This window comes from Bombina bombina, chromosome 2 (assembly GCF_027579735.1).
Source record: "Bombina bombina isolate aBomBom1 chromosome 2, aBomBom1.pri, whole genome shotgun sequence".
Classification (NCBI taxonomy): Eukaryota; Metazoa; Chordata; class Amphibia; order Anura; family Bombinatoridae; genus Bombina; species Bombina bombina.
In genome coordinates, this window is record NC_069500.1 from 230,312,539 (window position 1) to 230,334,558 (window position 22,020).

Sequence of the window (22,020 nt, forward strand, 5' to 3'; positions counted from 1 at the left end):
CTTTGCAGTGTCAGACAGCAATAGCAGTAGTAGTGTCGGCTTTGCAGTGTCAGACAGCAATAGCAGTAGTAGTGTTGGCTTTGCAGTGTCAGACAGCAATAGCAGTAGTAGTGTTGGCTTTGCAATGCCAGACAGCAATAGCAGTAGTAGTGTTGGCTTTGCAGTGTCAGACAGCAATAGCAGTAGTAGTGTCGGCTTTGCAGTGTCAGACAGCAATAGCAGTAGTAGTGTTGGCTTTGCAGTGTCAGACAGCAATAGCAGTAGTAGTGTTGGCTTTGCAATGCCAGACAGCAATAGCAGTAGTAGTGTCGGCTTTGCATTGTCAGACACCAATAGCAGTAGTAGTGTCGGGTTTGCAGTGTCAGTATTTCAGGTAGGAAGATAGCACACCTTGCATATAGGGCACGGAAACGGGTTTGCCAAATCCTAATAATGCTTCAAGATTCACACAATTTCCAGCCTCTTTCTTTAATGACCTTTATTTTGCAATTGGGTCCATAGGAGCAAACAATCGAACAACATTTAAGGCCTGCAATAGGCCCTTAGTCATGTTGCAGTGTAAGACAGCAGCAGTGTCGGCTTTGCAGCATCAGACAGCAATAGCAGCAGCAGTATTTGGTTTGCAGTGTTAGACAGCAATAGCAGCAGCGGTATCGGCTTTGCAGCATCAGACAGCAGTAGCAGCAGCAATATAGGCTTTGCAGCATCAGACAGCAGTAGCAGCAGTATCGGCTTTGCAGTGTCAGACAACAGTAACAGCAGCAGTATAGGCTTTACAGCATCAGACAGCAGTAGCAGCAGCAATAACGGCTTTGCAGATTCAGACACCAGTAGCAGCAGCAGTATCGGCTTTGCAGTGTCAGACAACAATAACAGCAGCAGTATCGGCTTTGCAGCATCAGACAGCAGTAGCAGCAGTAGTATCAGCTTTGCAGTGTAAGACAACAATAACAGCAGCAGTATCGGCTTTGCATCATCAGACAGCAGTAGCAGCAGCAATAACGGCTTTGCAGCATCAGACAACAGTAGCAGCAGCAGTATCGGCTTTGCAGTATCAGACAACAATAACAGCAGCAGTATCGGCTTTGCAGCATCAGACAGCAGTAGCAGCAGCAATAACGGCTTTGCAGCGTCAGACAGCAACAGCAGCAGTATTGGCTTTGCAGTGTCAGACAACAATAGCAGCAGCAGTATTGGCTTTGCAGCATCAGACAGCAGTAGCAGCAGCAGTATCGACTTTGCAGTGTCAGACAGCAATAGCAGCAGCAGAATCGGCTTTGCAGTGGCAGACAGCAGTAGCAGCAGACAGCAGTGACATGAGTTCACTCTAGCAGAAATTAAGGCCAGTTTATTGTGGGAGAATTTTTTTTAATGACATTCTGTATGTGTTTGCTTAATGCTCATTTCCACAGCTGGATCCAAGAACTGTGTCCAAGAGGTTCTATAGAGCATCTGGTGGGCTATTGCTCTGAAAGTCAATAGAGGGCAGTGGCAATTTTAGGGGGTGCTTGAGGACCCTCAATAATGAAAATATTCCCTAAATTTTTAGTGTAGCACCTTTTCTTGCCTGTCTAATAATCTACACAAAGCAAGGAGAGAGATATATCTTGTTTCTCCTGTACACAGTAAGTGGCTCAGTAATTATGTAAATCGTAATAAGTTTCTTTCTGTGCTTTTTTCAACAGAGGAAAAACTATTTTTGATACGTGCCCATATATTTCAATAAGTGCCTATCACTGGTACCCACAACAAATTAATGGTCACAGATTTGATGGCAACAGTGGCGATTCTATCCAAGTTCCTGAAGGCCTTGTAACTCTCTCCCCTAGCAATGCTCCTAATGAAGAAGGGTGCAAGTCTATCCAGTTTACTGAGTACAGCAGCCAGCAATGGTTCCTCACAGATGGCGCAGAAAGAGCCTTAAATAACAAAGTAAGTTTGTTATTTAACAAACCTCTTGTGTAATGTTTTCCAATGCAATGTGTTTCTGTGCGTTTATTTATAGTCATATGTCAGATTCTTCCAGGAATACTGAAGCAATTAGCATCATCATTCCAAAGTAACAATTTGCTGTGCACGTTATTTTTACTTATGTTTATTATCTGTAAATAAATAGCGTGCAATCACCTTTGAAAATGTTAGTAAAAAGATCTCTGTATTGCTGTCTGTTTATTTGCGTGGGAAGACTTTCATATAAAAACATAATACTAAAATTTACTGTACGGCATTTGTTGTTTTTAACAAAACTTTTAGTTTAGTTTTAAAGCTTCCCTCTCGTCTGTAAATAGTAAAAAAAAAATGACTACATATTTAGGGGCCTATTTACTAATGTGTGAGCGGACATGATCCGATATTGCAGATCATGTCTGCTGCACATCGATAAATGCCGACATACGCTGTCAGCATTTATCATTGCACCAGCAGTCCTTGTGAACTGCTGGTGCAATACTACCCCCTGCAGGCGGCTGATTGGCTGCAAATCTGCAGGGGGTGGTATTGCACCAGCAGTTCACAAGGACTGCTGGTGCAATGATAAATGCTGACAGCGTATGCTGTCGGCATTTATCGATGTGCAGCGGACATGATCCGCAATATCCGTGGATCATGTCTTTAGACCGCTGCTTCATAACTTGTATTTCAGGCTCGCCAGAAACATGAGGCTTTAAGCTCCATATGGAGCTTGATAAATATGCCCCTTAGTATCTTTCGATATAGACATTTGAGTATGTGCTAGTTTGTTATATTATGTTTTTATTCTGCATTCTGCCCGAATGGGGCTGTATACCCCTGTTTCCATGCGGAAACAGGAGTTAACAAGCAGCAGTCTTAAGACTGTTGCTCCTTAACTCATTCGCTGCCTCTGATCGAATATGATAGAGTTGATTGACACCCCCACCTAGTGGCCATTTGGCCACAAATCTGCAGGGGGCGGCATTGCACAAGCAGTTCACAAGAACTGCTTGTGCAATGATAAATGCGAACAGCGTATGCTGTTGGCATTTATCGATGTCTGGCAGACATGATAAGCTACAGCGGATCATGTCCGCCAAACATATGATAAATTGTCCCCAATGTATTCTGTTCTATGGGGTAGATTTAAAAAACAGAGGAAGCTGCAATCTACCCACCTAGTTTCCAGATTGCTGGAAATATAAATTAAGATGCAGCAGTCATAAGACCGCTGTTCCTTAACTTGTCCGCCACCTCTGAGGTGCACCGTCTAGAGGACCCCTTCTGCCGGCTTCGTTGAGGACATCTTGCAGCTTGGATGAAGACTTCTCCCGGTAAGTGAATCTTCAGGGGTTAGTGTTAGGATTTTTTTAAGGGTGTTTTGGGTGGGTTTATTTTTTAGGTTAGGGCTTTGGGCCTGCAAAAGAGCTAAATGCCCTTTTAAGGGCAATGCCCATCCAAATGCCCTTTTCAGGGCTATTGATAGTTTAGTTTAGGCTAGAGTTTTTTTTATTTTGGGGGGCTTTCTCTTGTAAAGTGTATCCAGTCCACGTATCATCCATTACTTGTGGGATATTCTCATTCCCAACAGGAAGTTGCAAGAGGACACCCACAGCAGAGCTGTAATATAGCTCCTCCCCTAACTGTCATACCCAGTCATTCTCTTGCAACTCTCAACAAGCAAGGACGTTGTAGGAGAGAGTGGTTAAATATAGCTAGTTTATTTTCTTCAATCAAAAGTTGTTTTTTTTAAAATAGTACCGGAGTTGTGCTATTTTATCTTAGGCAGTAAATAGAAGAAGAATCTGCCTGAGGTTTCTATGATCTTAGCAGGTTGTAACTAAGATCCATTGCTGTTCTCACATATGTCTGAGGGGATTACACAGATGAGGTAACTTCAGCGAGAGAATGGCCTGCAGTTTATTCTGCTATCAGGTATGTGCAGTTATAATTTTTTCTAGAGATGGAAAACACTAGAAAATGCTGCTGATACCGGATTAATGTAAGTTAAGTCTGAATACAGTGATTTAATAACGACTGGTATCATGCTTACTCCCAGGGGTAATACCCTTATGATATTGCAATATAAAACGTTTGCTGGCATGTTTAATCGTTTTTATATATGCTTTGGTGATAAAACTTTATTGGGGCCTAGTTTTTTCCACATGGCTGGCTTAAATTTTGACTAGAAACAATTTCCACTGTTGTAGTATAAAAGTTACAGTTGGTGCAGTTAAAATTACAAACTGTGACATCAAGCTTCCCTCAAAGGCCCTCTGAATGCTATAGGACATCTCTAAAGGGCCCAAGGCTTTCCAAAGTCGTTTATTGGGGAAGGTAGGGCCACAGCTTGCTTGTGACTGTTGGTTGTGACTGTTAAAAAACGTCTATTTCGTTTTTTTTTTATCCGTTTTTTGAACTAAGGGGTTAATCATCCATTTGCAAGTAGGTGCAATGCTCTGTTAGCCTATTATACACACTGTAAAAATTTCGTTTGATTTACTGCATTTTTTCACTGTTTTTCAAATTCTGACAAAATTTGTTTCTCTTAAAGGCACAGTACCGTTTTTTTATATTTGCTTGTTAACTTGATTTAAAGTGTTTTCCAAGCTTGCTAGTCTCATTGCTATTCTGTATAAACATGTCTGACATAGAAGAAACTCCTTGTTTATTATGTTTAAAAGCCATGGTGGAACCCCCCTTAGAATGTGTACCAAATGTACTGATTTCATTTTATGCAATAAAGATCATTTTCTGTCTTTAAAAAATTTATCACCAGAGGAATCTAACGAGGGGGAAGTTATGCCAACTAACTTTCCCCACGTGTCAGACCCTTTGACTCCCGCTTAAGGGACTCACGCTCAAATGGCGCCAAGTACATCTAGGGCGCCCATAGCGTTTACTTTACAAGACATGGCGGCAGTCATGGATAATACACTGTCAGCTGTGTTAGCCAGACTACCTGAACTTAGAGGTAAGAGAGATAGCTCTGGGGTGAGACAAAATGCAGAGCATACTGACGCTTTAAGAACCATGTCTGATACTGCCTCACAATATGCAGAAGCTGAGGAAAGAGAGCTTCAGTCAGTGGGTGATGTTAATGACTCAGGAAAGATACCTGATTCTAATATTTCTACATTTAAATTTAAGCTTGAACACCTCCGCGTGTTGCTTAGGGAGGTTTTAGCTGCTCTGAATGACTGTGATACCATTGCAGTGCCAGAGAAATTGTGTAGACTGGATAAATACTTTGCAGTGCCGGTGTGTACTGATGTTTTTCCAAATACCTAAAAGGTTTATAGAAATTATTAATAAGGAATGGGATAGACCAGGTGTGCCGTTCTCTTCCCCTCCTATTTTTAGAAAAATGTTTCCAGTAGACGCCACCACACGGGACTTATGGCAGACAGTCCCTAAGGTGGAGGGAGCAGTTTCTACTCTAGTAAAGCGTTCTACTATCCCTGTCAAGGACAGTTGTGCTTTTTTTAGATCCAATGGATAAAAAATTAGAGGTTACCTTAAGAAAATATTTATTCAACAAGGTTTTATCCTACAGCCCCTTGCATGCATTGCCCCTGTCACTGCTGCTGCGGCGTACTGGTTTGAGTCTCTGGAAGAGGCTTTACAGGTAGCGACTCCATTGGATGACATACTTGGCAAACTTAGATTCTTTTATTCTGATGCCATTGTTCATTTGACTAAACTAATGGCTAAGAATTCTGGTTTTGCTATACAGGCGCGCAGAGCGCTATGGCTTAGATCATGGTCAGCTGACGTGACTTCAAAATCTAAGCTACTTAACATTGCTTTCAAGGGGCAGACCCTATTCGGGCCTGATTGAAGGAGATTATTGCTGATATCACTGGAGGAAAAGGTCATGCCCTTCCTCAGGACAGGTCCAAATCTAGGGCCAAACAGTCTAATTTTCGTGCCTTTCAAAACTTCAAGGCAGGTGCGGCATCAACTTCCTCTAATAATAAACAAGAGGGAACTTTTGCTCAATCCAAGACGATCTGGAGACCAATCCTGAACTGGAAAAAAGGTAAGCAGGTAAAAAAGCCTGCTGCTGCCTCTAAGACAGCATGAAGGAACGGCCCCCTATCCGGGAACGGATCTAGTAGGGGGCAGACTTTCACTCTTTGCCCAGGCGTGGGCAAGAGATGTTCAGGATCCCTGGGCGTTGGAAATTATATCCCAGGGATATCTTCTGGACTTCAAAGCTTCCCCCCCAAAAGGGAGATTTCACCTTTCACAATTATCTGCACACCAGATAAAGAGAGAGGCATTCTTACACTGTGTACGAGACCTCCTAGTTATGGGAGTGATCAATCCAGTTCCAAAGGAGGAACAGGGACAGGGTTTTTACTCAAATCTGTTTGTGGTTCCCAAAAAAGAGGGAACCTTCAGACCAATTTTGGATCTAAAGATCTTAAACAAATTCTTCAAAGTTCCGTCGTTCAAGATGGAAACTATTCGTACCATCCTACCACTGATCCAGGAGGGTCAATATATGACTACAGTGGATCTAAAGGATGCTTATCTTCACATTCCGATACACAAAGATCATCATCGGTTTCTCAGGTTTGCCTTTCAAGACAGGCGTTACCAGTTGAAGCTCTTCCCTTGGGATTAGCTACAGCCCCAAGAATCTTTACAAAGGTTCTAGGGTCACTTATAGCGGTCCTTAGGCCGCGGGGCATAGCAGTAGCCCCTTATTTAGACGACATCCTGATACAGGCGTCAAACTTCCAAATTGCCAAGTCTCATTCGGACGTAGTACTGGCATTTCTGTGGTCACATGGGTGGAAAGTGAACGAGGGAAAGAGTTCTCTATCCCCACTCACAAGAGTTTCCTTTCTAGGGACTCTGATAGATTCTGTAGAAATGAAAATTCACCTGACGGAGTCCAGGTTATCAAAGCTTCTAAATTCCTGCCGGGTTCTTCATTCCATTCCGCGCCCTTCGGTGGTTCAGTGTATGGAAGTAATCGGCTTAATGGTTGCGGCAATGGACATAGTGCCATTTGCACGCTTACATCTCAGACCGCTGCAACTATGCATGCTCAGTCAGTGGAACGGGGATTACACAGATTTTTCCCCTTAACTGAATCTGGACCAAGAGACCAGGGATTCTCTTCTCTGGTGGCTATCTCGGGTCCATCTGTCCAAAGGTATGACCTTTCGCAGGCCAGATTGGACAATTGTTACGACAGATGCCAGCCTTCTATGTTGGGGTGCAGTCTGGAACTCCCTGAAGGCTCAGGGATCGTGGACTCAGGAGGAGTCTCTCCTTCCATTAAATATTCTGGAACTAAGAGGGATATTCAAGGCTCTTCAGGCTTGGCCTCAGTTAGCAACTCTGAGGTACATCAGATTTCAGTCGGACAACATCACGACTGTAGCTTACATCAACCATCAAGGGGGAACGAGAAGTTCCCTAGAGATGTTAGAAGTTTAAAAAATAATTCGTTGGGCAGAGATTCACTCTTGCCACCTATCAGCTATCCATATCCCAGGTGTAGAGCACTGGGAGGCGGATTTTCTAAGTCGTCAGACTTTTCATCCGGGAGAGTGGGAACTCCATCCGGATGTATTTGCACAACTGATTCATCGTTGGGGCAAACCAGAACTGGATATCATGGTGTCTCGCCAGAACGCCAAGCTTCCGTGTTACGGATCCAGGTCCAGGGATCCCAAGGCGACACTGATAGATGCTCTAGCAGCGCCCTGGTCTTTCAACCTGGCTTTTGTGTTTCCACCGTTTCCTCTGCTCCCTCGACTGATTGCCAAGATCAAGCAGGAGAGAGCATTGGTGATTCTGATAGCACCTGCGCAGCCACGCAGGACCTGGTATGCAGATCTAGTGGACATGTCATCCTTTCCACCATGGTCTCTGCCTCTGAAACAGGACCTTCTACTTCAGGGTCCTTTCAACCATCCAAATCTAATTTCTCTGAGGCTGACTGCCTGGAGATTGAACGCTTGATTTTATCAAAGCGTGGCTTCTCCGAGTCAGTTATTGATACCTTAAGACAGGCACGAAAGCCTGTCACCAGGAAAATATACCATAAGGTATGGCGTAGATATCTTTATTGGTGTGAATCCAAGGGTTACTCATGGAGTAAGGTCAGGATTGCTAGGATATTATCTTTTCTCCAAGAAGGTTTGGAAAAAGGATTGTCAGCTAGTTAAGCGTCTGGCAGATGTTCCAGACGTTCAGGCATTTTGTCAGGCTTTAGTTAGAATCAAGCCTGTGTTTAAACCTGTTGCTCCACCATGGAGCTTAAATTTGGTTCTTAAGGTTCTTCAAGGAGTTCCGTTTTGAACCTCTTCATTCCATAGATATCAAGCTTTTATCTTGGAAAGTTCTTTTTTTGGTAGCTATTTCCTCGGCTCGTAGAGTCTCTGAGCTATCTGCCTTACAATGTGATTCTCCTTATCTGATTTTTCAGATGGATAAGGTAGTCCTGTGTACCAAACCTGGGTTCTTACCTAAGGTGGTATCTATCAAGAATATCAATCAAGAGATTATTGTTCCATCCTTGTGTTACACAATCTGGACGTGGTCCGTGCTTTAAAGTTTTACTTACAAGCTACTAAAGATTTTCGTCAAACATCTGCTTTGTTTGTTGTCTACTCTGGACAGAGGAGAGGTCAAAAGGCTTCGGCAACCTCTTTTTCTTTTTGACTAAGAAGCTTAATCCGCTTAGCTTATGAGACTGCTGGACAGCAGCCTCCTGAAAGGATTACAGCTCATTCCACTAGAGCTGTGGCTTCCACTTGGGCCTTTAAAAATTAGGTTTCTTTTGATCAGATTTGCAAGGCGACAACTTGGTCTTCGCTTCATATTTTTCAAAAGTTTACAAATTTGATACTTTTGCTTCTTCGGAGGCTATATTTGGGAGACAGGTTTTACGGGCAGTGGTTCCTTCCATTTAAGTTCCTGCCTTGTCCCTCCCTTCATCCGTGTACTTTAGCTTTGGTATTGGTATCCCACAAGTAATGGATGATCCGTGGACTGGATACACCTTACAAGAGAAAACACAATTTATGCTTAACTGATAAATTTATTTCTCTTGTGGTGTATCCAGTCCACGGCCCACCCTGTCATTTTAAGGCAGGTAATTTTTAAATTTAAACTACAGTAACCACTGCACCCTATGGTTCCTCCTTTCTCGGCTTGTTTTCGGTCGAATGACTGGCTATGACAGTTAGGGGAGGAGCTATATTACAGCTCTGCTGTGGGTGTCCTCTTGCAACTTCCTGTTGGGAATGAGAATATCCCACAAGTAATGGATGATCCGTGGACTGGATACACCACAAGAGAAATAAATTTATCAGGTAAGCATAAATTGTGTTTTTTTTATATTGATAGGGCTATTAGATTAGGTGTAATTAGTTTAAATATCTGTAATTTGTTTTTTATTTTCTGTAATTTAGTGTTTGTTTTTTTGTGTTTTAGCTAATTTAAAAATAAGCCCTAGGCTAGATACAATATAACTATTAGTTATATTGTAGCTAGCTTAGGGTTTATTTTATAGGTAAGTATTTAGTTTTAAATAGGAATAATTTAGTGAATTATAGTAATTTTCTTTAGATTTATTTAATTTATATTTAAGTTAGGGGATGTTAGGGTTAGGGTTCGATTTAGGGGTTAATACATTTAATATAGTGGCGGCGAGGTTGGGGACGGCAGATTAGGGGTTAATAAGTATAATGTAGGTGGCGGCGATGTTAGGGGTGGTAGATTAGGGGTTAATAATATTTATCTAGTGTTTGCGAGGCGGGAGTGCAGCGGTTTAGGGGTTCATATGTTTATTATAGTGGCGGCGATGTCCGGAGCGGCAGATTACGGGTTAATATTTTTATTTTAGTGTTTGCGATGTGGAAGGGCCTCGGTTTAGGGGTTAATAGGTAGTTTATGGGTGTTAGTGTACTTTTTAGCACTTTAGTTATGAGTTTTATGCTACGGCGTTGTAGTGTAAAACTCATAACTACTGACTTTACAATGCGTTAGGAATCTTGGAGGTAGAGGGTGTACCGCTCACTTTTTGGCCTCCCAGGACAGACTCGTAATACCGGCGCTATGGAAGTCCCATAGAAAAAAGTGTTTACGTAAGTCGGTTTGTGGTAAGGCCAAAGAAGTGTGCGTTGCCCCTAAACCTGCAAGACTCATAATAGCTGCTTTTTCAGCTTAACGCAAAACTCGTAATCTAGACGATTGTTTGAAGCTGAAAAAAGAATATTGCATAGCATATACTTAAAAAATTATCTATAATAAAGTCCATTAATGTCTTTCTATTTCCGCTGCACATTCCTATAAGAAAAACAAAACAATTAAAGATAATTTAAAAAAAAAAAAAGAGAGAGAGAGATATAAATATTTCATTTGTAAAACAAGAGCGCACTATTGGTGCTCTGTGCACTTCCTTTACAAACATGCTTGGTAATCAGCAGGTGACTTCAAGACCCATCATCAAAACTGAATCTTAGGCTCTGACTTAAAGGGACAGTATACTGTAATATCTCCCACCCATTAATGTGCCCCCAGTGATACATTTTACCTGCTGGAGTGTATTCAGTTGTTTTAAAATAGTTATTTTTACCTTTATTTTGTCATGTGAAATAGCAGATTTTATCTATACTGACATTTTTAAATACTTAAGTACTAGTTATTGAAAAGCTATGCAAACAAGAAGCTGACAAATTACCCTACCAGTGGGAGGGAGAGATATAGGTATTAAAATGTTTATTTTCAATCCCTAAGCAATGTTTTTTGTGGAAACATGCATAAATAGGCCATTGTGCACAAATATAGGATAAGGGTGCCTTATAGCTCAGCCCATTAAAGTTGTTTGATGTCAACTAGCAAAAATAGCTATTAGTTATATTGTAGCTAGCTTAGGGTTTATTTTATAGGTAAGTATTTAGTTTTAAATAGGAATAATTTAGTGAATTATAGTAATTTTCTTTAGATTTATTTAATTTATATTTAAGTTAGGGGATGTTAGGGTTAGGGTTCGATTTAGGGGTTAATACATTTAATATAGTGGCGGCGAGGTTGGGGACGGCAGATTAGGGGTTAATAAGTATAATGTAGGTGGCGGCGATGTTAGGGGTGGTAGATTAGGGGTTAATAATATTTATCTAGTGTTTGCGAGGCGGGAGTGCAGCGGTTTAGGGGTTCATATGTTTATTATAGTGGCGGCGATGTCCGGAGCGGCAGATTACGGGTTAATATTTTTATTTTAGTGTTTGCGATGTGGAAGGGCCTCGGTTTAGGGGTTAATAGGTAGTTTATGGGTGTTAGTGTACTTTTTAGCACTTTAGTTATGAGTTTTATGCTACGGCGTTGTAGTGTAAAACTCATAACTACTGACTTTACAATGCGTTAGGAATCTTGGAGGTAGAGGGTGTACCGCTCACTTTTTGGCCTCCCAGGACAGACTCGTAATACCGGCGCTATGGAAGTCCCATAGAAAAAAGTGTTTACGTAAGTCGGTTTGTGGTAAGGCCAAAGAAGTGTGCGTTGCCCCTAAACCTGCAAGACTCATAATAGCTGCTTTTTCAGCTTAACGCAAAACTCGTAATCTAGACGATTGTTTGAAGCTGAAAAAAGAATATTGCATAGCATATACTTAAAAAATTATCTATAATAAAGTCCATTAATGTCTTTCTATTTCCGCTGCACATTCCTATAAGAAAAGCAAAACAATTAAAGATAATTTAAAAAAAAAAAAAGAGAGAGAGAGATATAAATATTTCATTTGTAAAACAAGAGCGCACTATTGGTGCTCTGTGCACTTCCTTTACAAACATGCTTGGTAATCAGCAGGTGACTTCAAGACCCATCATCAAAACTGAATCTTAGGCTCTGACTTAAAGGGACAGTATACTGTAATATCTCCCACCCATTAATGTGCCCCCAGTGATACATTTTACCTGCTGGAGTGTATTCAGTTGTTTTAAAATAGTTATTTTTACCTTTATTTTGTCATGTGAAATAGCAGATTTTATCTATACTGACATTTTTAAATACTTAAGTACTAGTTATTGAAAAGCTATGCAAACAAGAAGCTGACAAATTACCCTACCAGTGGGAGGGAGAGATATAGGTATTAAAATGTTTATTTTCAATCCCTAAGCAATGTTTTTTGTGGAAACATGCATAAATAGGCCATTGTGCACAAATATAGGATAAGGGTGCCTTATAGCTCAGCCCATTAAAGTTGTTTGATGTCAACTAGCAAAAATAGCTATTTCATATAGAAAAATAAATTAACAAAGTGCAATTTCCCATACATTTAATACTGGTATAACAAGTCACTGGAAAACTCAAGGGGAAGCCAATATTACAGTACACTTTTCCTATAAACCCTTGTCAAATCCTGACACATGTATTATATTATTTTCACAGCTGAACAGTGATGTTATCCACTTGTTTGCCAGTTATTTTACCTCTTTGGTAAATTATTTATATTTCTTGATTGCCAGTAACAAACATAAAACACATTTTACCCAGTGGTGGCGCACAGAAACCAGTGATTTCACTCCATAATTCTTCTAGGCTTCTGATAGAACATAGAGAAATGTTTTACTCCTTTGTTCTCGAAACACATACAACATTAATGTACCCCTATGTGCCGGTAATATATAGATAATGTTTTAGTCCCTTGTGTCATTAACTCATAGTACAGTGATTTAACTGCTGTGTGCCAGTGATTCAACCTTTGTGCCAGTACTACACAGGACATTGTTTAACTCCTTTGTGCTTGTACCATCTTTATTTCTTTATTCTCTGCTTTTTTATTATTAGCTTCTCATAAATGCACTACATAAGCATCAAAGAAATATGGCTGCATCATTATCTATAAAGAAGTATACTTTTTTGCATTAGTTGATTATTTTGACATTACAGTTTAATACTTTATACCTGGCAACACTAGGTATAAATTAAAGGTTTATTGTTAGAAAACCTATTTTTGCTCATCTTCCTTAATATTGTTACTGTTGCTGAAACCCCTTCATCAGTACTCCTAATAGTAGCGGGAGGACAAATATAAGGTCAGTGCAGGTGGATGCATTTTTAATAACCCATTTGCATTCAGATATTCCTGTACTAGGGAACAAGAGTTGCCCTTACCAACATAGATAAAACGAAAAAACCAAACAGCAATAAAGGAACCCCCAAAGGGTATGAGTGATTTATCTACCTATGTAATTAAAACATTAGGTTTTTGATAACTGAATTATTTTTGTGACTGCAGATTTTATCAGTGAGTTTAAAGGACCACATTCCATATCCATTAACCGGCAATGATGAAGTTATATACCGGATCCATGCAGCTGGCAGTCGCATTGTCCCACGTATGTCACTTTGTCTTCTTTGGAATCAAGCTTCAGAAAGGTACGTTTTAAATAATTGTCCCTTTAAAAAAAAAAAAACTTACAAATACTTGGCACTTCACTTTATGGTATGGGTTCTGACATAAACTTCATAGATATTGTAGCATAATATTTATGCAACAGAGGACAACTCATTAACTCATTAGTGCGTTGTGTGCTGCTTTCGACCTCATTCACATTTCACATTTTATTCCCAGTGAATCTGAGATGTGTATCCAACATAGTTAAAATATAATAGGGACTGTTAAAATATCACTGTTAGTTTCATATAATTCAAAATAAAGGTGGCTATGGTTAAATGTATCGCAGCTCTCTTTGTCATTAAAAGAGTTAACTTTAACGCAATCCCAATACATTATCGCTCTGTTAAATTAAATGTAAGAGAACAAAGCTATGCTAGATTAAATCTAAGAGACCAAATCAAGTGCTTGCTGCCCACTAATTTCCCAAAGCATAAGTGATACTGCCCTTGTCTGAGAGCTTTGCAAAAATACCTTTCATTTCTCAGACAGTTGTTATGTCTCAGTAAGATAGACCCTAAACCATCAACTTGAAGATCATCAAATATTTCACCAGTTTTACAAATACTGTACATTGCTTACTATTAATAGTAGTGTCATTGAATTGATGTGATTGGTATTGTTGTGTTATCTATTGACCATCCCTTATTTTCATTCTGGAGAGTGTTCTAATAGTCATAATATTATTAAGTCATAAAAATTTATTTTCATGCAAACTGATTTCCCAGTTTGTGAGAATTGTTATTTGTTTCATTATTTTAAATGAGAATTTTACCAGCTTTAAGAATTTTATTCCTTCCCCTATTTAGTAAAAATCATGTGGCCCTTTCACAGCAAAGTTAAAATCATAATCCTTTATATAAGACACGTCATAGAAAATTCAGAGGGGAAAATGCTGATGAGTGTCAGGCTAAAATACTTTACTCTAAGATCAGCCTTCCTATTATTTTAAGCCAGGGTGCAGTTAAAGAAAGTAATGGTACGGGAGCTTAGCGTTAGTGGCTTATAACACTGGTTAATATGCAGCAAAACACAAATAGAGAGAACATTAATTAGTGATGAGTATACAGTGGCACTGTCACTGTATAGTGGTGATCAGAAATTTTGCAGCTAGCAAAAATATGCGGATGTTAAATATTTTTATAAATATTAGTGATTAGCATAGAAGTTCCTAATTATAAAGTATACTATGGGCCTTGCCACCTTCCATCCCTAGTCAAAAAGGATGATCTTCCCGGAGTCATTCTGAAGTAATCGATGACTCCCGACCAGTCATCAGAAGCCATCCTGAAGTATGCCCACAGGCCGAAATATTTAAATGAGCTGACCCTAGAGTCATTCACTGACTGTTCAAGCTTGTGAAGGAATCAGTAATGTAATCTGCTAATCATTCTGAAGTCATCACCCAGAATGTTTTACCTTAGCTGATGACTTTACAAGCCTGATGGTGTATGATGATGTGCAAACGACTTCTAAAGTAGTTTGATGATCATCAAATGACTCCAGGATGGTCTCTAAAGTAATCCTGTTTGTCTTGGGATCTTACCATAAATGTTGAACATTTTAAAAATCAAAACTTAATAAAAAATGAAAAAAATAAAATAAAAAAACAATATAATAACTGTAATACCATTCCAAACTAAGACCAGCTATTTTCGCCAAGTTCTTTGACAGTACGCTTATTGTATTGTGTGTGTTAGCGCCTAACATATACTTGCAGAAAAAATGCTGAAGAATATAGAAGTGGAAAATATCTGTTTATATTGACAAATCTGTAATACATTTTGGGGCACTTTAAAGATAATTTAAAAATGTTGTCATGGGTTCATCAGGTGCTTTTATCTGTTGAATTCGATAAGTGAAAAACAAATGTTTCAAGGGATATGAAACCAAAAAAAAATTATTCATGATACAGTATGCGATTTTAAACTTTCTTATTTACTTCTATTATCAGTTTTTAGTTTTTCTTTTGGTATCTTTTCTTGAAAAGCAGGGATGTATGCTTAGAAGGCGGCCCATTTCTGGAGCACTATATGGCAGCAGTTATGTAAGAATGTTATCCGTTTGCAAGAGGACTAGAGGGCAGCACTATTTACTGCCCTGTACTGCTCCAGATGCGTACCCAGGTATCTGTTCAATACAGAATATCATGGGAACGGAACACATTTGATAATAGAAGTAAATTGGAACTTTTTTAAAATGGTTTGCTTTGTTCTTAGCCACACAAACAAATTTTGGGTTTCATTTACAGCCATGTTCTCCAAACCAATAATGATAAAAGTGCTGCTGATAAACAAAGACAATGGATGATTATGATCATGTCAATACTAAAAAGTGTTTATCTGCAATCATTAACATTCTGATAGTTATCCAACTATAGATTGTGATCAACCCCTGTGTGTTCAATCCCTGAAAGGGGTTAAACACATAGGGCCCCATTTATCAAGCTGGGAAAGCAGCTTCAGGGCCCTGGCATTTCAGGCTCGCCTTAAAGGGACATGAAACCCCAAAAATTTCTTTCATGATTCAGATAGAGAATACAATTTTAAACAACTTTCTAATTTACTTCTATTATCAAATTTGTTTTATTCTCTGGGTATCATTTGTTGAAGGAGCAGCCGTGCACTACTGGTTTATAACTGAACACATGGGTGAGCCAATGACAATCAGTTTAGATATGTAGCTACCAATCAACAGCTAAGACCTAGGTTCTCTGCTGCACATGAACTTTCCTAGATAAACATTTCAGCAAAGGATAACAAGAGAAAGAAGCAAATTATATAATAGAAGTAAATTGGAAAGTTGTTTGAAATTGTATTTTCTATCTGAATCATGAAAGAAAATTTTTGGGTTTCATGTCCCTTTAAGATCGCTGCTGCTTATCTTGTCCACCACCTAAAAGGAAATCATCACGATCCAATTGGAATGTTTGGCAGCCAATTGGCCACCAGCAAGCAGGGTGTGGCATTTCACAAGCATTGCCTGTGAAATGCTTGATCAATTTTAAATGCGGACACAGTACGCTGTCCACTCGCAGCAAGGTCCGGCAGACATGATTTGCTGTAGAGAATCATGTCCAACCAACCTATGATAAATGGAGCCCAAAGTTACAATCAGCTCCAGAGCTGCAATACTCTGCTGGGACCTAGCTGAACCTATTTGCTGAGCTAATGGCAAGAGACATTTGTTCATAGATACCAATCACCAGATAGCTCCCAGTAGTGTTGCTCCTCATCCTACCTATGCATGCTTTTCAACAAAGGATATTGAGAGAACTAAGTACATTGTGGAACTGAAGTAAATTTAAAAGTCTTTTTGAAACAGCACACATAGAGGTCCATTTATCAAGCTCCGAATGGAGTTTGAGGGCCCGTTTTTCTGGCGAGTCTTCAGACTCGCCAGAAACGCAAGTCTAAAGACCACTGCTCCATAACCTGTCCGCCTGCTCTGATGAGGCGGACAGAGATCGCCACAATTCAACCCGATCGAGTACGATCGGGTTGATTGACACTCCCTGCTGACGGCCGCAAGTCTACAGGGGGCGGCGTTGCACCAGCAGCTCACAAGAGCTGCTGGTGCAATGCTGAATACAGAGAGCGTATTGCTCTCTGCATTCAGCGAGGTCTGTCGGATCTGATCCATACTGTCGGATCAAGTCCGACAGACCTTTGTTAAATAGGCCTCTATATCTGAATCGTCCGTTTAATTTTAACTTTCATGTTCCTTTAAATTTCATACAAATTTTTCTTATATTACAGGGACAGTCTACACCAGAATTATTATTGTTTAGAAAAATAGATAATCCCTTTATTACCCATTCCCCCAGTTTTGCATAACCAACACAATTATAATAATATACTTTTTACCTCTGTAATTACCTTGTATCTATGCCTCTGCAGACTGCCCCCTAATCTAAGTTCTTTTGACAAACTTGCCTTTAGCCAATCAGTGCTGACTCCTTGGTAACTCCACGTGAGCACCATATTATCTATATGGCACACATGAACTAACACCCTTTAGCTGTGAAAAAAATGTCAAATGCATTGAAATAACAAGCGGCCTTCAAGGGCTTAGAAATTAGCATATGAGCCTAACTAGGTTTAGCTATCAACTAAGAATACCAAGTGGACAAAGCAAATTTTATGATAAAAGTGAATTGGAAAGTTGTTTAATATTGCATGCCCTATCTGAATCATGAAAGTTTAATTTTGACTAGCACCTTTGCAGCACTATGTACCCCGACTATAGCAAAACAAGGCCATAAATTACTAAACCTAAGTAGTCAGACATATCAGTAAACATTTGTGGCATGTCAGTAATTTACTGGGTTCACCAAGTTCCTTGTCAGTATGTTAATGTATTCTGTGTGTGGGCACCTTATATATAGCACTTACAATAAATCATTTCAAGGAAATATGCTGAAGAGAGGCTTTCAAAAGAATGTAAAGGTAAACAAATATTTGTTCATATTGATACGTTTATAAGATACTAGACACAGTTTAGTTCCTGTAATATTTTCCTAATTAGCCAAAACTAGACCTAAAGTTATTATTAAAATTGCATTAAATGAATATATTCTGTTTATTCTTTGCAGATGGCTGGCAAATGGCCAGTTTTGTAAAATTGTATTTGATACAAGCGACTATGTGGAATGTGCCTGCTCTCATATGTCTTCCTATGCAGTATTTGCTCACACAGACAGCCTTTCCTACTACAATGAAGCCTTTTTTTGTGCTGGATTCATTTGTATTTCAGGTTAGTAAATGGCAAAATGGTTCTTACATTTGTCAGGAATTGGAAACTTTAAACAATGTAGTGAATTTTACTGAGCTCATATGGTGCAAATAAACCATGTTTTCTAAAGTAATTTGCTTATAGTTCCTAGGAATAGATATATACATATATAGGAATATCTATTTGTATAAATATGCTTTAACATGTTTTCATCTATTTAACTGAAAAGGGCTCCAATGCATTTATATATTTGTCTATATATGTGTTCATATGTATTTATATGTTTATATGTGTATATATGTCTGTAAATACATATATACACATATAAATACATATGCACACACACACATATATATATAAATGTATATGTCTATACATGTGTTCATATGTATTTATATGTTTATATGTGTATATATGTCTGTAAATACATATATACACATATAAATACATATGCACACACACACATATAAATATATATATATACCTGTCCAGGGGGCTCTCCTATCATTTTTGTAGCTAAGAATCGCCCCAAATCCCAAGCCATCCCAATTGTATACCTTCTAATTATGTATGACAATTTGAGAGGTAGTGTGTATTATTTCTAGCTACCATATGTTACGTGTAACAAATGTAGCCAAATAAAAAGCTCGGGACAGCTGCATCCGCCTCATTAGAACAGTTTTTACTGAACTGAACCAATACGGTGAAACTACAGAGAGAGAAGCCTCCTCGAGTTATTTGAGCCTCCCTATTATGTCATCACGTCGTTCCCAGAATCTCTCAGTTAGACAGTATTCAGAATCACATCTCGCTCTCTTTAACCCGCCGGGTTCTGTGATTGGGCCGCTATGTAGTTTGCTAAGAGGAAGTGGTACCGTATACATGGGTGGAGTTAGCTGTCTTGGAGAGTAGCTGCAAGGAACCCAATGTTGGCGGGTGACAGTGTTTTGCTTGCTGGGATTTTCACGGATGCGCTGTGTGTGTGCATTTATGTGAATATGCACATACATATCTACACATTTAAACACATAACTACAAATATATAGACATATGTAGACATAAACACACAAACACACACACATATATCTATATATATATATATATATATGTATATACTGTATATATATATATATATATAAAATACACACATATATTGGAGCCCTTTCCAGTCAAACATTTTGCATTCTGGCATATCGTTCGAGCACAGACTATACCTTTCAACTTGCAATATGTGTGCAATATGCATTGATGATGGCTATGCAAATGATAGCGTGGTCCAGCGATAATGAGTATCCATCCCGTGCTATCATTAGCGCCCCAGGACATACTTGAAAACGAGAGAAATCTCAATGTATCCTTCCTGGTAAAATATTTTATAAATAAATAAACTTGTGGTCTCACCCTATGTATTTTGTGCATGGTGTATAATCTTTGTATATGTTTAAATGTTTATTCCCTTGTTGCAGATACATTCTAATCTTATTTTTACCTTCTACAGGTTTTACACTGGCCATTCTTTTACAGTTATTCTGTAGCCGATCCTCCGTGTTTGCAGCTAAACTTCTTACACATATGATGTTTGCATGTTTAGGAACCCAGGTAAGGAAAATACAATTTTTACAATTAACAAAGTTCCAGTCCCTCTTGCCAGAGATGAGCAGCATTTTACTCTAAATTTGTGTTCATCCTGCAATGCTTCTAGCAAATAATTATCCTTTACAGTTGTAGTTTTTCTTCATTGTTGATGTTTTTGTACATGGTTACATTTCCATTATGTAATGGACTACTTACAGGTAGATTCTAAGGAGTTTTGAAATTAACTTCAAGTGGTTTTAAATAGATTTTATTATTGTTCATTTCCGTAATTTTTATTATTTTTAGTTTCAGCTTTCAACATGATTGTCTATACAAATCCATTAATAGAGCTGTGTGATGTGTCTCTTTTGTTTTTTTATTTTTAGATTCAACGTCATTCTAATCAATTTGTAAACCTTTAGAATACCCAGTTATAATGTGTTTTTTCAATGACTTTGCATTATGTTAATATCACCAATATTTTGCAGTGAAAAAATCTGACAGCTGTATTCCAGTCAGCTTCTCTAACAGGGGCAGAACTACAGGGGGTGCAAAGGTCGCAACTGCGACCGCCCCCCCCCCGAGGGTGGGGGCCCAGCTTAATAACAAATCGTTGACCTGCCACTGCCTGCACTGATATCATGTGAGTGTGATGTGATGCTTCACTAGTGTCTCTGTCACTGATTGCAGGGGGTTTTATTTATATTTATTTATTTATAAAAATATTTTACCAGGAAGGATACATTGAGATTTCTCTCGTTTTCAAGTATGTCCTGGGATCACAAAACATTGCAATTGATACAATAGGGTACAATAAAATACAAAAACAATAATAATACACAATAAATGCCAAAATTAACATAGAACAGGTAGGAAATATATAATCAACCATGACAGGTGCATTCTGTTTTGAGATATGCAGAGAGGGATCTCTGAAAGGATATTAGGCTTGGGGAAGGTTTGAAAGTGTGCGGGAGGTCATTCATAACTGTGGCGCTCTGTAGGAAAAGGAGGATCGAGCTGCTTTCTTTTTGTATTGAGGCAAGCTAAATAATGTGCTGGTACTGGATCGGAGGTTATAGGAGGTGAGAATAGCTAGGGAGAGCATTCTGCTCAGGTAGGGTGGGAGCTTCCCAGAAAGGCAGGAAAGATGGAGGGTGCGTCTGGATTCTAGCATCAGCCAGTTTAGTTCTTTTAGCATGTCACAATGGTGGGTCCTGTAGTTACATTGTAGCACAAAGCGGCAGAACGATTTATACAATGTATTAAGTTTATTAAGGTGAGTTTGCGGTGCAGGTGCGTATACTACGTCCCCATAATCCATGATAGGCATCAGCATTTGCTGTACAATCTTTTCTTTTACAGTAGGGCTGAGGCAAGATTTGTTTCTGTACAGGGCACCTAGTTTTGGATAAAGTTTAGATGCAAGTTTTTCTATGTGGAGGCCAAAAGATAGATTAGGGTCTAACAACATACACAAGTATTTGAAAGAGTGGACTGCGGTCAGCGTGCAATTGGATTTTGTTTTGATGCGTAGATGGGAATTTTGTAATTTGTGTAATTTAGGTCTCGTTCCAAAGATCATTGTGACTGTTTTGTCAGTGTTTAGGAAGAGTTTGATTTTTTAGATCCACTTTTCTACCTCTGTGAACTGGTCTTGGAGCACTGTTTCAAGCTGCTGCAGATCGGAATTGTTTGCATAGCTTACTGTGTCGTCTGCGTACATGTGTACAGTTGAGGATTTGCAGACATTAGGCAGATCATTTATAAATAATGTGAATAGTAGGGGGCCGAGAATGGAACCTTGGGAAACACCACACGTGACTGGGAGAGGGAGGGAGTCACTGTTAGAAATGGAGACATATTGTGATCGAACCGATACATATGATCAAAACCAGGTTAACGGACGATCAGCAATACCAGAGTTTTTTAGTTTGAGCAGTAGTATGTAATGGTCTACTGTGTCAAAGGCCTTTGCAAAATCAAGGAAAATAGCTCCAGTTAGTTCTCCTTGTTCCATGCCAGTTTGGATGTCGTTGCAAACTTTTAGGAGGGCAGTTGTAGTTGAGTGATTCAGATGAAAACCTGATTGATCAGGGGTCAGATAGTTAGAAAGTTGGTAATACTCGCATAATTGCGTATGGACGCATTTTTCTAAATTTTTTGACAATACTGGGAGCAATGATATAAGGCTATAGTTAGAAACCAAGGTTAACTCCCCACTTTTATGAATAGGCACTACTCTTGCAGTTTTCCAGAGTTTGGGTATGTATCCAGACATCAAGGATTCATTAATTAGGGTTGTGACAGGCTTAGCAATTGCCGGCGCACTGAGC

General features: G+C 39.1%; 1 protein-coding gene across 1 annotated transcript in view; it reads left to right on the forward strand.

The window, feature by feature from the left end:
* Positions 1–22,020, forward strand: part of ADGRV1 (adhesion G protein-coupled receptor V1) — a 1,190,013-nt gene that overhangs the window by 719,504 nt on the left and 448,489 nt on the right. The window contains 4 exon segments of the mRNA XM_053699719.1: positions 1,686–1,932; positions 13,217–13,356; positions 17,970–18,130; positions 19,608–19,708. Coding sequence (XP_053555694.1) covers positions 1,686–1,932; positions 13,217–13,356; positions 17,970–18,130; positions 19,608–19,708 — 649 coding nt within the window.